This window comes from Palaemon carinicauda, chromosome 6 (genome assembly GCF_036898095.1).
Source record: "Palaemon carinicauda isolate YSFRI2023 chromosome 6, ASM3689809v2, whole genome shotgun sequence".
In the NCBI taxonomy this organism is placed as follows: Eukaryota; Metazoa; Arthropoda; class Malacostraca; order Decapoda; family Palaemonidae; genus Palaemon; species Palaemon carinicauda.
In genome coordinates this window covers 64188355-64205640 of record NC_090730.1, presented here as the reverse complement: position 1 = coordinate 64205640, position 17286 = coordinate 64188355, and the positions used below count along the sequence as shown (strand labels likewise).

General features: G+C 44.8%; 1 protein-coding gene across 1 annotated transcript in view; it reads right to left on the bottom strand.

The window, feature by feature from the left end:
• Positions 1 to 17286, bottom strand: part of rod (rough deal) — a 291539-nt gene that overhangs the window by 242449 nt on the left and 31804 nt on the right. The window contains exons 4-6 of the mRNA XM_068375218.1: positions 10376 to 10489; positions 10074 to 10197; positions 9345 to 9526 (exon numbers count right to left, since the gene is read on the bottom strand). Of these exons, the coding sequence (XP_068231319.1) occupies positions 9345 to 9526; positions 10074 to 10197; positions 10376 to 10489 (420 nt within the window). The remainder of the gene's footprint in view (positions 1 to 9344; positions 9527 to 10073; positions 10198 to 10375; positions 10490 to 17286) is intronic.

Here is a 17286-nt window from a genome sequence, read left to right as displayed (position 1 = left end):
CTGTGGTGTTGTCGCTCATCACCACCACAGAGTGACTTGCCAGGAACTGTTGGTACTGTTGAAGGGCCAGAAAGACAACCTTCATCTCTAGGAGATTTATGTGGAGGTACTTTTCTGACTCTGACCAGAGGCCTGAGGTCGTGTGGTGCAGCACGTGGGCCCCCCACCCTTTTTTGAAGCGTCTGAAAACAGCATCAAATTTGGGGGGAGAACGAGAGGGTCCACTCCCTTTCGTAGATTCTCATCTGTCACCCACCACTGAAGGTCTGTCAGTTCCGCAGGTCCCATGGTGATCTAGATGTCCGGGGAGTCGTGTGCTTGATTCCACCGGGACTTGAGTCGTCACTGGAGGGATCTCATCCCGAGGCAACCATTGGGAACTAGACGGGCCAGCGATGAAAGGTGACCAAGGAGACGTAGCTACGATTGAGATGGAAGTTCTTCTCGTCTGAGAAAAGGCCTTGCAACCTTTCTCAGCCTTGCTATCCTGTCGTCTGATGGCAAGGCTTTGTGGAGAATGGTGTCTATAATCAAGCTTAAGTATACCAGTCTCTGAGTGGGAAGCAGAGAGGACTTCTCAAGATTTACCATGATCCCCAAATCCTGGCAAAGTCTCAGAAGTTTGTTGAAGAAGGATTGACACCGAGTCAGCTAGGATTAGCCAGTCGTCCAGATAACGGAGGAGATGGATGCCAATCCTGTGTGCCCAAGAGGACACTAGGGTAAACACTCTGGTGAAGACTTGTGGTGCTGTGGAAAGACCGAAGCACAGCACCTTGAACTTTTACATTCTGTTGTCTAGGCTGAATCTTAAGTACTTCCTTGAAGAAGGATGGACTAGGATCTGGAAGTACGCGTCCTTTAGGTCCAGTGTGCACATGAAGTTTTGCGGTCTTACTGCTAGTCTGACCATGTCTGCCGTCTCCATGCTGAACGGGGTTTGTTTGACAAACTTGTTCAGGGCTGAGAGGTCGAAGACTGGTCTCCAGCCTCAAGACGCTTTCTTTACAAGAAAGAGTTGACTGAAGAAGATTGGAGATCCGTCGAGGAACTCTTGGAGAGCGCCCTTCTTTAACAGGGTCTGGACTTCTGCCCGAAGGGCTTGCCCCCTTGCCGATCCCATTGCAAGGGAGTTCAATGACACTGGATTCCTAGTCACGGGAGGTAGAGATGTTATGAACGGGACGCGATATCCTAGACTGATCACGGAGATTGTCCAGGAATCGGCCCCGAGTTACTTCCACCTGTTTGCTCAACTTTGTGGGCATCCCCCCACAGGTGGAAATGCAGGGGGACTGCCTATCCTAGCATTTGCGGCCTCGGCTGGCCCCTCTAGAATTTTTCCCTCCCCTGGAGGACTTTTTGCCTTTCTTGTCTTTAACAAGAAAGGGCTTAGACACCGTTATCTTCGCTGCAGTTTTTGTCGTCGTTGTGGTCTTAGTTGGACGGGACTGCTGTGGTGCTGGAGGTTTATAGGGCTTAGATGTTAAAGCCCTATGCAGGAGGGAGTCTTGAGACTTCCTCCCCCTCTCAGCAGCATGTTCCATATCCTTAGGCTCAAACAGATGGGACCCCTCTATGGAGGAATGTCTGAGCCTATTGATGTCGATGCTAGGGACCATCTGGTGGAACCTCTCAGCTACTGCATCTTGACGTTTCAAGATGGCATTTGTCCACAAGTTCGAGACTTGGTGGCAAGAAACTCGATCGTGCGAGTACCTGAGAGTAGGCAGGTTTCCATAGCTTTCCTGGTACGTTCCATGGAGAAATCCTCGGATTGTATCAAAATACCTAAGGTCCCTAACCAGATATCAAGCCACGAAGAAGTTTGCATAGCATACTTCGTGACCTTCTCCTGGTTAAGGATCTCGGCTGCCGAGAAAGAGAGCTGCCAGTTGGAGAGTCTCTCATGAGGGATTCTCCTGGTTAGCTCTTTCAGCCAATGGTGAAGAGGAAGAGCTGAACTGGGCTCCTCCAGGATCTCAAAGTACCTCCTCCGCTGTACGCGAGGAGGTGGAAGGAGCTTGTTCGTGGTACCGGAACGGTTGGAGAGGAGGCAAACTTGGAGAGCTGCTGGGCGATCTTGTCCCTGGTACTCTTCACCCCTTGAAACTAGGGCAGGGCTGCACTGGTCTTTGAGGGTTTTTGAGTACTAAAGACGCAGTCTAAGACCGTGTCTTTGCCCTCTCGAGGGGTGATGTCTGGGTCGGAAAACAAGTTGAGAACCCTCATTAGAGCCAGAACCTGCTGGAATGCATGTTCTGACTCCTGCTTGTGTCCTCCTGTTGTAGGACTTTCAACAAAGTCTCCTTCTGTCCCCAAAGGCTCTTCTTGGGGAGAGTCGTGGACATTCCCTGAGTGGCTTGCTCGCTCCATTCTAGTCCTAGTGGAGGACTTTGGCATGGTTTTGGAGTCTTTGGATTCTTTCCGGGGAAGGAGGTAAGACTCCAACATCGATGTGTGTGGCATGTCCCTTCTGTTCACAGACTGCGAAGAACTCTCGGCGTGAAGAGAGATTTCCTCCATTGGTGTGATGGGAGTCTCTCTCTCTTCGCGTGGTTCCCTAGGTGACGGGAGATCTTCGTCCAAAAGGGATGGAAAGTTTGTCTGAGGAACAGGAGGAACTTGCCTCGATGGAGTCAGTTTCGCCCTCGGGGAAGTGACCACGTCCGAAACTCCTCTTTTCCTCTTCAAAGGGGTAGAGGAAGCCATGGTTCCATGCCCTAGATCTTGAGCTATAGGTCACCCTGATGAGCGATCAGACAGGACAGGCTTGAAAGCCTGGGTTACAGCTCTGATTAAGGCATTGAACCAGGGCTGCTGGCTGACAGACGCACTGCCAGACAGACTCCCTCAAGGGAAAGGGACTGAAGGTTATCTGGGAGGAGTTACTGGAATAGGTGGGTTCGCCTTAGAATGTAGCTTAGGGATCCTGAACCCCTTTGCATAAAAATGTTTCCCTTCTCCAACAATGCGCGATGGTATGCGCTTGCAGAGAGGGGAATGAGGCAATGGGGACCTTGCCGGATGACGTGCCTGTTGGTGCGCATGTTCGCGCACAGGAGAATATTGGCTCTTGCAAGAGGGAAGTGTGTTGCCGCGCGTCCGTAGGAGAGAGAGGGCGCGCGCGCATGAGAAAGATGCCGCGCAGATGAGCGCATATGGTCTGGCGAGCGCTGGCGCGCAGGTGAGGACAACAAGGTTGTCGCCTCACCTACGAACTTGCGCACAGGAGTGATGGCGCACAGGTTTTTGCTGGCGCGTTGGTTGGCGCACAGGAGAGCGCTGGTGCTCAGGTGATGTGGGCCGCACAGGAGAGCGCTGGTGCGCAGGTGATGTGGGGCGCACAGGAGAGCGCTGCTGCGCAGAAGAATGTTGGCGCGCAGGTAACTGGCGCGTAGGAGAAATTTGGGGCGCAGGTAGCCGCTGGCGCGTAGGAGATCGTGGGCGCATGTGCGCAGAGCGCATAGGTGCAGGAAAGCGCTGGCGCGCAGGAAATCATTAACGCGCAGGAGAGCGCAAGTGTGCTGTGGTGTTCTGGCGCGTAGGCGATCCTGAGAGTGTTTGCGCAGGGTGTGCAGGTAATCGTGGGCGCGTGTGCGCTTGACGCACAGGAGAGCGCTGCAGATCAGGTTGGCGCGTAAGCGCGTGAGGTTGCTGCCCTCTGTGAGGGCGAGCAGGATGAGTGGTGCGCTGAAGCGTTGGTGATTGACGAGCTGCTGGTGAGCACTGGTCAGGGCGCGTAGGCGCGTGGTGCGCAGAGCGAGAGTGACGGCGCGCAAAAGCACACTTTGGAGGAGTTTTATTAGGCTCATACAGGAACGGCAATGGAAGGTCGGCAGGTCTGTTGGATGGATGGTCGACGTGTCCTTTAAAAGGACGACCATCCACCGAAGGAGATCGCGTACGATCTGCAGAGAGGTCCAGGACCGAAGTCACAAGACTGGTTGCAGGTGCAGTGAAGGATGATTGAAGGTCTAGAGGATCCTCTGCGGGGGACTGCATTGAAGACGTTGAACCAAAGAGGCGCCTCCTCAGCGCAGGTGAAGGAGGGCCTCTAAGGCGAAGAGAAAGGCGAGCCTTCCGACGGATGCGCCCTCTGGGCGCCGTTGGATCAGCAAGATGACCGCCAGCAGTCCTCTGAAGAGAAGTCTATGTAAGTGAACTCCCCGAGGGTGAGAAACACTAGCAGGAGAGACCGATGATGAACTTAGTTTCACTCTCAGAGGATGGTTAGGAACGGGGTAAACTAAGTCGGCAGCTACAGTAGAGTTTGGAGTGGCAGAGGAGATGGGTGATGTCGCATGAGACACCTCTGACACAACGTCAACAAGTGTCAGGGGATCTAACCCTGACGGCGACGACGATTGCTTGACAGAAGCACCCATGCAGATGAACTCAAGCAACGCCTCCTTGGAGGGCGAACCCACGAGCCCCAAGGAGGACCAAATCTGAAATACGGAGGTTAGTGACAAGGCCTCCCCCGGGGGGAGAGGTGGTGCTGCTTCGCTAGGGGAAGCAACCTCATCTCTCGAGACCCGGGGTTGGTCAGAAGTAAATTGGTCTACGCTACTACTCGACGGTCTCTCGAAAGAGACCGACCAAATAGGAGCTTCGGAGGAGGTTTGGGCAATAGAAGAAGCCTTAGGTTTTCCTCCCTTCGAAGCAACCTTCAAAGGAGAAATATCCCGCTTAGACTTCTTCTTCCACCATCGTGAAAACCTCTCCCACTTGATAAAACTTTACCTTAGCACAATACAGTACTGGTAAAACTTTACCTTAGCACAATACTGTATTGTAACATTACTGTCTTCAGTACGTAGTGTACATGTGTGCAAATGCACTGTAAATATGATTATAAACTGTTGTAGAAACCAAAATCAAACAATATTAGGCAGTATTTACTAAGCTAATCATCAGCTCGGGCACCAGCTCGTGGCAAGGGCAGTGAAATTTTAGGTTAGGAGTTTGCCCACTCTAGTGCAGCCTGTGTCTGTAACCTAACTATCACGAAGGAGGAGGCCTGACTGTAATGGGTAGAAAAGAGACATGGTGGCGGCGCTGGAACAGCGTCGACAATTGATCGTTTCACACCTTGAACAAACTATAGAGACCAGGGCGTATCTATCACGGATGAAAGGACAACCACAGGATCACTCGAGGGAAAGCGCTCGTGCGCATGCTGGTCGTGAGCGACTACTTCTCTCGGCAATTGTATTGAACACTACCAAGGTAGTGCATGCTAAGAGAGAAGTGACCAGACTTTCATTAGCAATAGGACTTCACCTGCCTAACCTGCCCAAGAGTGCTTGGCTAGTGCACACGGCGTGCATGACTCCACTGCTTTAAAAGGAACTGGTCAATTACGAGCTACAGCAACATGAAGCTGCACAAGAGAACTCGTAAGAGAACCTGAAAGAGGTTCACAAGTAGCCCTGCTGGGGCCTGTGAGGCGCGCATGCTCGGATAGGGACAAGCAGGGCCAAGGTGGCTTGTTCTTAAAAGCAAGATGCCATTGCTCGCAAACGATAGAATTAACCAGGCTTCTCCCAAAGTGGTACACACCCAAGGCGAGGAGCCAAAGGGAACCTCACTAGCAAGGCTCAAAAAGCCTCGTGGTACCTTAGAGAGAAATTGGGAATAGGTTGTACTACACGGCTTTGACGCCCATAATTATGAAAAAACTTTAGAGTTGAATATCTGCTTCTGAGGCACTCGAGGGGAGACCACTCAAGCGAGGAAGCCCTCTCACTCCGGCGAGAAGGGATCGAAGGCTTCTGCTAGACGAGCTCAATTCAGTGAGCTCCCTCACCCCAGGGGGGGGGGGGGAAATTGTAGGCATGGCTCTGACTCTGTAAAGATCCTGCCACCAACTCCTAAGGTGAACAAGGAGTTGGAGATGACGCCTAAGCAAGGGGCACAAGACTTACTGGAGGGAATGCCCCTCCAGAGGCTTGGGGGGGAAGGCCATGGCCAACCCCTAAGGAGGCAGCTGTGCCCCAAACTTAAGCACCTCTACAAGCCATTCCTTAGAGGAGAACCCAAAAGCCCCAAGGAAGGCCAAAGTCGATGCAAAGTGTCAAGAGAACTAGACTCCCCTAAGAGGTTGGGGTCCTTAGCACTAGGCGGAGTTCAAACGGTCATCACTCTTGCTCGACCGACTTCTGGAGGGAATGAGACGCCAGAGAAAGAATTTGAGATTTCTTCAACTTCGAGGAAGACGCTAAAGGTGAAGAATTCGAGATTTCTTCAACTTTGAGGAAGAAACCGAAGGCGAAAAATTCAGGATTACTTTGACTTCGAGGAAGACACCTAAGGCAAAAATTTCAGGATGACTTTGACTTCTAGGAAGACGCCGAAGGCAAAGAATCCCTTTTAGACTTTTTTGCCCATTATCTACCGTACTGCTCCTCTTGGGAGCATGACGCATGACCATTCCTTATACTCTTCGCAGGGCAAAAGTTGTGAGGATCAGCATCGGGTGCCAACATTAACTCACAAGAGTGGCCAGCTATGCCTTGGCAAACCCACATAATAGCAGTCCTCCAAAAATCAAGCTCACAAAAATAAATTAAGTTTACTATCAGGTAAAAATTATGTAATGCACTAGTTGGGTGAGCTGGTCTACACCCCACTTACTAACGGAGGGTCGTTAATACCTCGTGTTAAATGTTTATGGATAGATTCCAGCTACGTCGGAACTAATATCCACAGTAAACAGTGAAGGGTTTGTACAGTGGAACCTCTACATCCGAACGTATCTACATCCAAATTTTCCAACATCCGAAGTAAAATTCGAGCAAATTTTTTACTCTACACCCGAATTTTATTTCGACACACGAAGTAAACATTGCGCCATTGAGTGTCGAGTGGTCAGTTCTCTGTTCTTGTGTGTATCATGTGGTTGTCCTCTGTTTGGTCTGTTATTAACAGTGCTTATTTTCTTCCTTTTCTCACATTTCCTTTGTGATTTTACCTATAATCATGGTGCCTAAGAAGCTAAGTTTCAGTACAGGAAGAAGGCAATTCTTTCATTAGAATTGAAGCAAGAACTTATAGAAAAACATGAGAGCAGTGTGCATGTGAGTGATACTGTGTGGCTAAACAATATGGCCGGAATAGGCCTATGATCTCGAGGATCATCAAGCTGAAGGCAGCCATTAAAGCAAATAACCATCGAAGGGGATCACCATTATTACAAGACATCGTAGCAATACCCTGGAAGAGATAGAGCGCCTTTTATTGAGAGGGATAAAGGACAAAGAGATTGTTGGCAACGATCATTTGTGAGAAGGGCCAGCGTGATGAATAGAAAGAAAGAAAAAAGTGAAGCAAAGAAAACCAAGATAGCGTTAACAAGCTCTTTTAAATAAGACTTCTCTCTTTTTCTGTTTCTCTCTAAACATAGCATTAACTTGTTCTTTAAATAAAATCTCTCTCTCTCTCTCTCTCTCTCTCTCTCTCGTTCTTCTTCGCTGTTGTAGTGTTAGATACGTCTACGTCTATTATTTTTTTCCGAGAGAGAGAGAGAGAGAGAGAGAGAGAGAGAGAGAGAGATTAAACAAAAATGTGTTTAGAGTACATATGATTTTTAACTGCGTCAACGAGTTGAAAAACAATTAAATGAAATTAAGAAAGTAATAACAGCTAATCTGAATTCCTTTATTAACTAAAACAAATATTGATTCAAACACACTCGTGTGCGTATGCACAAACACACACACAGGTGCAAGAATTTTGCTACGCAGTAAGAGAAACGGTCAGGGAGGAGGTAGAGATGGTGACTGCGATAACATAACGTAACTCGTCACTGAAAGTGATGAAAATAAAAAATCAAAAGAAAAAAATGTGAAAAATATGAAAAATAAAAATAAAATAAAAAAATAAATAAGCTTAGTTAGATTAAAATTTCCGTAGTGTAAGTTACGGTATGTTATCGTAGTCACCATCTCTACCTCCTCACCGATCGTGTCTCCTTGTGCGTGTGTGTGTGTTTGCGCATACGCACACGAGTGTGTTTGTATCAATATTTGTTTTAGTTAATAAAGGAATTCAGATTCGCTGATATTGTTTTTTTAGTTACATTTAACTGTCTTTCAACTCGTTAACGCTGGTAAAAATCATATGTACACAACACATTTTTGTTTAATCTCATTTTTGTTTAATCTCTCTCTGTCTCTCTCTCTCTCTCTCTCTCTCTCTCTCTCTCTCTCTCTCTCAGAAAAAAAAATTAATAGACGTCTCTAACACTAACAGTCAAGAAGAACAAAGAGAGAGAGAGAGAGAGAGAGAGAGAGAGAGAAAGAGAGAGAGAGAGAGAGAGAGAGAGAGAGACAGACAGAGAGACAGAGAGAGAGTATTTATTTAAAGAACATGTTAACACCATATATACCTTCTCGCCGATCGTCCGTCTCCTCATGGGTAGCAAATCCTACACCTGCGTTTGGCCTGTCTCTAAGGTAAAGTGGCAATAAAACACATTTTTTATTCATTATTTCTTTATATTTATCTTTTTTACATGCTTCTTTCATATTATGCAGTTATGTTATTGTTATGCGTAATTATGTGTAGCCATTTATTAAGGATTTATTATGGGTTTTTAGGCTGAGGAACGAATTAAATTAATTACCATGTATTCTTATGGGAAAATTCGTTTCGACATCCGAACATTTTCTACATCCGAAGTTGGTTCTGGAACGGATTAAATTCGTATGTAGAGGTTCCACTGTATGTGTTTAAGAACAAATCCCAGATCTTAAAACATATTAGGAAATCCATGAATGGGAGCCATTGAATTACAAAATCGAAGATATATAGACAGACAAGTTAGAGCTAGACTTGGATTGTATATATGAATCTGGGACATATGGCCTGGCAATGGAGCCTGGGAGGCCATTCAGTGGTCATATACAACTGGAAAAACCCATCAGTTACTGTAGCAAGTAGAATTGAGAGGTTTTCTAGCATAATGGAAAGAAGGAAGTCACAAGGCTAAAAAGTGAGTGCAATTAGGAGCCAAAAAGATGCTGCAAAGACCCTTGAGCAATATCTACAGCACACTTCATGGGGTGCACTGACGGCCTTACCACCCTACAGGGTAAAGCTAGACTAGATAATTTTGTTACAGCCACAAGAACTTCATTGAAATAGGATTACCTGGCTTACTCAAATCATTTTCCATTCTCCAATGGAAAAAGTACCTCTACTAACCAAATTTCATTAAAACTGAATGAAAGAATTTGAACTAAAAACTTTAGCTAATTACAAAACATTTATCATTTGATCAAAGCACATAAAGCTATACTGTAAGAGAATTAAAAAACTTCCAACTTAATAATTCTAACCTGCCATCAAAGATTGGTATAACCCTGTTAATCTGAGAATCTTGCTTGTATTCCCTGAGGAATGGGGTAGAGTGATCATGTAGGCTGGAGGACATCCATTGTATTACCTCCTTTCCTTTACTTCCCCACAACCAAGTTGCATCCTCACGTCTACGTCTGAACAAGCAGCTTCCTGTAGATAGCTGTTTTGAAGGGAAATGAAATCAGTGTAGGAAAAATTATAATTCAAGAAACTGTATGGAATACTATATAATAGCATACAAACTTACTGTATGATTGTATGAAGATGTCCCTTATATCTAAATGATGAGTTAATTCTAAAAAAAAAAAAAAAATATGCTGTCTAGATTTCACAAGTTTTCCAACCAATATTATTCTAACTTGTCATGAAGTATGATTTTCTTCTAAAATTGTAACGGTGAATAGAAAATTGTAGTATTTACTTGTTATTACTTATCATTAAAGAACCACTCTAATGACACAGATATATCTAAACTTAAACCTACATCCATATCTGCAACATTTAACATTGTGTACCAGAATTTCAAACTTAGCTGCTTCTAGTTTTGTTTAATATTCTATATACCTAAATTATTCCCATCTATAAGCCAATCAATTAAGCCAGTCTTAGGTCATCTGTTCCTTTTCAAGGTATGATTGTTTTTTCTTGAATGCAATTTCTAGTAAATTTGCAAAATGATCTGTTAATAAGACAAATCCTGTTCTTACCTGGGAACCATTAAGATCTATGGCATCCATTGACACTGCCATTTGATCTGAAATAGCCTTAAGGTGTTCTTGATCTCCCAACTTCAACCCTTCACTTAATCCTTCAAGATCTATGTTTCTTATCCTGCAAAATATAAAAGATAAAATCTACATAGAACACATTCCAAATATAACTAAGAGATGTAAAAAAAAGTAATCACAGATCTTCAAGCAGATTTTATACTACATATAAAAACCAATAGAAGAAAACATACCAACAATAAAGAATTGTTATTAAATCCGAACACATAAAAAATACTAACCCAACGACATGTCCATAACATGTAACGAGAGTAACCGACACTTTTCCCTCCCATCCTTGTTCACTTCCACCACTAATAAACAACTTGCCAGAATCTGAATTAATAGGAAGGCGTCTGAAAAAGAGAAAAAAAATAAAATATCTGAAACAATTGTGCCAGTTCTAACAGAATTAGATATAAATAAAAATCTTATTATAATTACAGATATATAACAATAGACTGACCATAAGTTTGTACATGTGCCACAAAATTACATTAGGACATATAATAGGACAGGAGCTTTTGCAGTACAATACTGTAGTTACATGAATTCCTTTAATTAACATATTCTATGGTCTGAATTCCTTGTACAAAAGTATAATATGGTCCTCAACTTACAAACTTAATAGGTTCCAAGAAGTTGTTTGTAAGTCAAATTGTTTTCAAATCAAATTTTGTTAAATTTGGCCAAGGCTAGGCCTAACCTGACTTCCATGGCTATGATTTCCAGCTACAAAAGTGAGAAAATAGTCTCATTTCATATGATATAAATATTAGGTTATTGCAAATGTTGTTTTGCTTACTGTATTAAATAATTTCAAAAATTTTAAGTAAATTTTATTTTTCCTAACATACTTACCGAGAACTACTTTCTTAGGAGTTACCTGTAATCTCCTCTCTACCGACCAGAGTTTTGTGAAGGGTACCCTCAATCCCGTTTTCTATGGAGGCCTACCCCGGCATTAAAGAATGTGCCCCGAGGGTAGGCTTAGCGCTAGGTCGATGTCCGCTTGGGTCGATATCGCCAGTAAGTTCTATTGATGTAGCACAATACTTGCAAGGGAAGAGAGGCACTCGGGGAAGGAAGGGAGGGCCATTACCCGAAAGTAGTTCTCGGTAAGTATGTTAGGAAAAATAAAAACTACTTAAAATTTTTTATTTGTTCCAACACGAATACTTACCTCGAACTACAGTGAACCCTCGCTACTTCGCGGTTCGACCATCGCGGATTCACCACTTCGCGGATTTTTTTCATAACCCATGTATATACATATATCGCGGATTTTCCGAAAATTTCGAAAATACCGCGATGTGACCGATATTGCGAGATTGGAGAAAGTAAGGAAAATTGAATCATGAATGATTTTCAATATAAATGAAACTCTGAGGAGCAACAAAGATATCATTTGTTAGAGAGATAGAGAGAGGTAAGGAATGGGAGGTAGTGAAAAGTAGCCCAGAGAGAGAGAGAGAGGTAGAGGTAGAGAGAGAGAGGTAGAGGTAGAGAGAGAGAGGTAGAGAGAGAGAGAGAGAGAGAGAGAGAGAGAGAGAGATAGAGAGAGAGAGAGATAGAGGGGGGTTTAAATGTAATAAACAAAAAAATTTGATAGGTTATAACACATTGGTGCTTATGTAATATCAACTGTATGCTGTAGACGGTTTGAATAAGTTAAGAAATGGTATAAACGATACTTTGTTAGTGTATCCGTACACACTCAAGAGCGGCAGCTAGATGACAGCTGATCTAATCACAGCCAAAAGTAAAACAAAAGGAAGTCAACAATACTCGATTTTTAAAACACACCCGAAATTTAAAAACAAAAGTACACGCTTTCTTAATGTGCAATTAACTATTTAAAGAGTGGCAATTTTCTAGAATAAAATGATATTTCCCAAAAAATAATTGTTTGCTGATGAAATCGGATGCCGTATTTTTAGCTATGATTGAAATGGATGTAAACTCGGCCTAATTTTTTCGTTTCGTATTTAATTGACACTAAGAAAACTAATTTTAGTTTCTTCATCTAAATGTAAGTATTGTATAACACGAAGAGAGAGAGAGAGAGAGAGAGAGAGAGAGAGAGAGAGAGAGAGAGAATGAATCAGCTGTTGTAATCAAATGGCGTGTTTTTGTTTCGTGAGAATTTCATCGCCACGACTATAACAACAACATACTGTACTGAACTTTACAGTATTATACAGACTACTGTCATATGATAATATTTGTAATAACCTATTTTATATGAAATGGGGCTATTTTTTTTGTTTAAAATTTACATGTACATACGTAAAACAACACACACACACACACACACACTCTCTCTCTCTCTCTCTCTCTCTCTCTCTCTCTCTCTCTCTCTCTCCAATGTGTCGCTTCATATAATTATCTGTAAAAGAAGTGATGACGTTTTTCAATAAAAGACTAAAATCTTGGAACCCTGGTATCAGAGGCGAGTGGCTTCGTAGCGCTTGGGTAGGCTATGTTTTGAATCAGTGTGCATGTTGTCATTTCGCTTAGTATTTTTCCTGAATTAGATATATTACAGTTACCTGGTTGTTTTATGTTGATTCTTTATCTGAAATTAATTGTCGACCTTTTCCGTGATAGTTTCTGGTCAAAAGTAAGAAGTATAAGTGTGCAAGAATTGAATAATAATAATAATAATAGAATTTAGCCATCAGTATGTAGGTACACACACACACACATTTATTCTTTACAAGTTTTCAATGTATACATACATTTGGAACATACACACCACATGCAGGGTTTCAACTTTAGCTAAAAATACCTTAAAATTGAGTAATCAGATTTCCTTTCACTACTATGAGATTCAGGGCCTCTGTAACACGGTTTTTTGGACTTTGCTCCTTATCAAGGCATCGGATGTAGCTGAAAGTTGACATATGTATATTTTACAACCACACACAAATTTTGTCAGCATTTTCCATAACCTAAACCGATAGTTTTAATTTTTATAGAGTAAAAATGATCTAGCCGACGCCATGGCCAGTGATATCGAGCCAAGAGTCGAAAACATTCATTACGTAAGCAATGTAAACACCTTTTGACAAAATTTTGCCCCGCCCATCCACCGGACACCCATTCACCTTCTTCCATCGGCTCTGGAACCCATAACAGTCAAGAATGGCTAGCAGGATTTGGAATTGCCCCTGTGGTTGCAAAATGTTATTTTCATTAGTAAAATAAATTTTTGAATATACTTACCCGATAATCATGTAGCTGTCAACTCTGTTGCCGACAGAAATCTACGGTCGGGATACACCAGCGATCGCTATACAGGTGGGGGTGAACACAACAGCGCCATCTGTGGTCAGGTACTCCAGTACTTCTTGTCAACACCACCTCAATTTTTTCCTCGGTCCACTGGTTCTCTATGGGGAGGAAGGGTGGGTCAATTAAATCATGATTATCGGGTAAGTATATTCAAAAATTTATTTTACTAATGAAAATAACATTTTTCAATATTAATCTTACCCGATAATCATGTAGCTGATTCACACCCAGGGTGGTGGGTGGAGACCAGCATACATGTTAACAAAGAAGCTAAGTATCCCGTATTTTATTTTATTAGTTATTCAAAAATAACATAAAATAAATAAGTACCTGGTAAGGAAGACGACTTGAACCATTACTCTGCCTTTATTAAGTACGTCTTCCTTACTGAGCGTAGCGGTCCTCTTAGGATGCTGAACGACTCTTAGGTGCTGAAGTATAAAGGGCTGCAACCCATACTAAAGGACCTCATCACAACCTTTAACCTCGGCGCTTCTCAAGAAAGAATTGACCACCCGCCAAATCAACAAGGATGTGGAAGGCTTCTTAGCCGACCGTACAACCCATAAAAAGTATTCAAGAGAAAGGTTAAAAAGGTTATGGGATTATGGGAATGTAGTGGCTGAGCCCCCGCCTACTACTGCATTCGTTGCTACGAATGGTCCCAGGGGTTGTAGCAGTTCTCGTAAAGAGACTGGACATCTTTGAGATAGAATGATGCGAACACTGACTTGCTTCTCCAATAGGTTGCATCCATAACACTCTGCAGAGAACGGTTCTGTTTGAAGGCCACTGAAGTAGCCACAGCTCTCACTTCATGTGTCCTTACCTTCAGCAAAGCAAGGTCTTCTTCCTTCAGATGAGAATGTGCTTCCCTAATCAGGAGCCTGAATAGGTAAGAAACTGAGTTCTTAGACCTTGGAAGAGAAGGCTTCTTGATAGCACACCATAAGGCTTCTGATTGTCCTCGTAAAGGTTATGACCTTTTTAGATAGTACCTAAGAGCTCTAACTGGGCAAAGTACTCTCTCCAGTTCGTCCCCCACCAAGTTGGACAGGCTTGGGATCTCGAACGACTTAGGCCAAGGACGTGAAGGAAGCTCGTTTTAGCAAAAAACCGAGCTGCAAGGAACATGTAGCCGTTTCAGATGTGAAAACTATGTTCCTGCTGAAGGCGTGGATCTCACTTACTCTTTTAGCTGTTGTCAAGCACACGAGGAAAAGAGTTTTTAATGTGAGGTCCTTAAAAGAGGCTGATTGGAGAGGTTCAAATCTTGATGACATAAGGAACCTTAGGACCACGTCTAGATTCCAGCCTGGAGTGGACAACCGACGTTCCTTTGAGGTCTCAAAAGACCTAAGGAGGTCCTGTAGATCTTTGTTGGTGGAAAGATCCAAGCCTCTGTGGCGGAAAACCGCTGCCAACATACTTCTGTAACCCTTAATCGTAGGAGCTGAAAGGGATCTTACGTTCCTTAGAAGTAACAGGAAGTCAGCAATCTGGGTTACAGTGGTACTGGTTGAGGAAACTGCATTGGCCTTGTACCAGCTTCGGAAGACTTCCCCTTTAGACTGATAGACTCTGAGAGTGGATGTCCTCCTTGCTCTGGCAATCGCTCTGGCTGCCTCCTTCGAAAAGCCCCTAGCTCTTGAGAGTCTTTCGAAAGTCTGAAGGCAGTCAGACGAAGAGCGTGGAGGTTTGGGTGTACCTTCTTTACGTGAGGTAGACGTAGAAGGTCCACTCCTAGAGGAAGAGTCCTGGGAATGTCGACCAGCCATTGCAGTACCTCTATGAACCATTCTCTCGCGGGCCAGAGCGGAGCCAACCAACGTCAGCCGTGTCCCTTTGCGAGAGGCGAACTTCTGAAGTACCCTGTTGACAATCTTGAACGGCGGGAATGCATACAGGTCGAGATGGGACCAATCCAGCAGAAAAGCATCCACGTGAACTGCTGCTGGGTCTGGAATCGGAGAACAATACAACGGGAGCCTCTAGGTTATCGAGGTAGCGAACAGATCTATGGTTGGCTGACCCCACAGGGCCCAAAGTCTGCTGCAAACATTCTTGTGAAGGGTCCACTCTGTGGGGATGACCTGACCCTTCCGGCTAAGGCGATCTGCCATGACATTCATATCGCCCTGAATGAACCTCGTTACCAGCGTGAGCTTTCGATCTTTTGACCAGATGAGGAGGTACATTGCGATCTAGAACAACTTCCACGAATGAGTCCCTCCCTGCTTGGAGATGTAAGCCAAGGCTGTGGTGTTGTCAGAGTCCACCTCCACCACCTTGTTAAGCTGGAGGGACTTGAAGTTTATCAAGGCCAGATGAACCGCCAACAGCTCCTTGCAATAGATGTGAAGTGTCCTTTGCTCCTGATTCCATGTTCCCGAGCATTCCTGTCCGTCCAAAGTCGCACCCCAGCCCGTGTCTGATGCGTCAGAGAAGAGACGGCGGTCGGGTTTCTGAACAGCCAAAGGAAGACTTCCTTGAGAAGAAAGCTGTTCTTTCACCACGTGAGAGTAGACCTCCTCTCTTCGGAAACAGGAACTGAGACCGTCTCTAGCGTCATGTCCTTTATCCAGTGAGCCGCTAGATGATACTGAAGGGGGCGGAGGTGGCGTCTCCCTAACTCGATGAACAGGGCCAGCGATGAAAGTGTCCCTGTTAGACTCATCCACTACCTGACTGAGCATCGGTTCCTTCTCAGCATGCTCTGGATGCATTCTAGGGCTTAGTAGATCCTTGGGGCCGACGGAAAAGCCCGAAAAGCTCGACTCTGAAGATCCATACCCAGGTAGACAATGGTCTGGGATGGGACGAGCTGGGAATCCTCAAAATTGACCAGGAGGCCCAGTTCCTTGGTCAGATCCATAGTCCATCTGAGAATCTCCAGACAGCGACGACTTGTGGGAGCTCTTAAAAGCCAGTCGTCTGACGGAGCCGGACACAAGATCATGGTACTGCTGCACAGTCTGTGAACTGTCAACCATGGGGAAGCGAGGAAGTACAGCGACAACCCGAAGCTGTCTAGACTGTCTGGGTCGTACAGACAACTCCTTATCGGGTTGCTGAGGTTGCCGCACTGCGTCACAACAAGTCACTTCTGCTGGTTGTTGAACGTCTTCCCAGTGACACACTGACTCCGTAAACAAAAAATCCTCTAACAAGGACTAAGCTTGGACTGCATGTCTTGCAACAAAGCTCAAGGTCTATGGGAGCAGGTGTGGTAACAGACGGGGTTAGCGACTGAAGTGGAACCATTACCCTCCCTGGAAGCATGTTATGCTTAAATAAAAGTCCATAGGAGGCTAAGCAGCTAAAGGCTCCTCTCCAAATGACAGAGTCCTCAAGGGAATATCAGAAGGAGGGAGAATAGCACTTTCTCATCTACAGGAACCATATCCGAGAAAAGCTAAGTTCTCTCAGTGAGGGTTTCACTGGTGCAAAAGCAGCAGACTAGAAGGCAACGTTATGAAACTGCTTGACAGTCTAGTGAGTTGGCAACAACCAAAGATGTGTGACTGAGGAGCATGCGGTAAGGTATGCAGAGCATGCTGTATGCAGAGCATGCTGTATGTAGAGCATGCTGTAAGGTAAGCAGAGCATGTTGCATGGCGTGCGGCATATGCTGCATGGGATGAGGCTCATGCTGCATGGGATGAGGCTCATGCTGCATGGTATGAGGCTCATGCTGCATGGGATGAGGCTCATGCTGCAAGGGATGAGGCTCATGCCGCATGCGTTGAGGAGGATGCCGCATAGTATGAGGCTCCTGCCTCATGGGTTGAGGCGGTTGCCGCATAGCATGAGGCTCCTGCCTCATGGTTTGAGGAGGATGCCGCATAGCATGAGG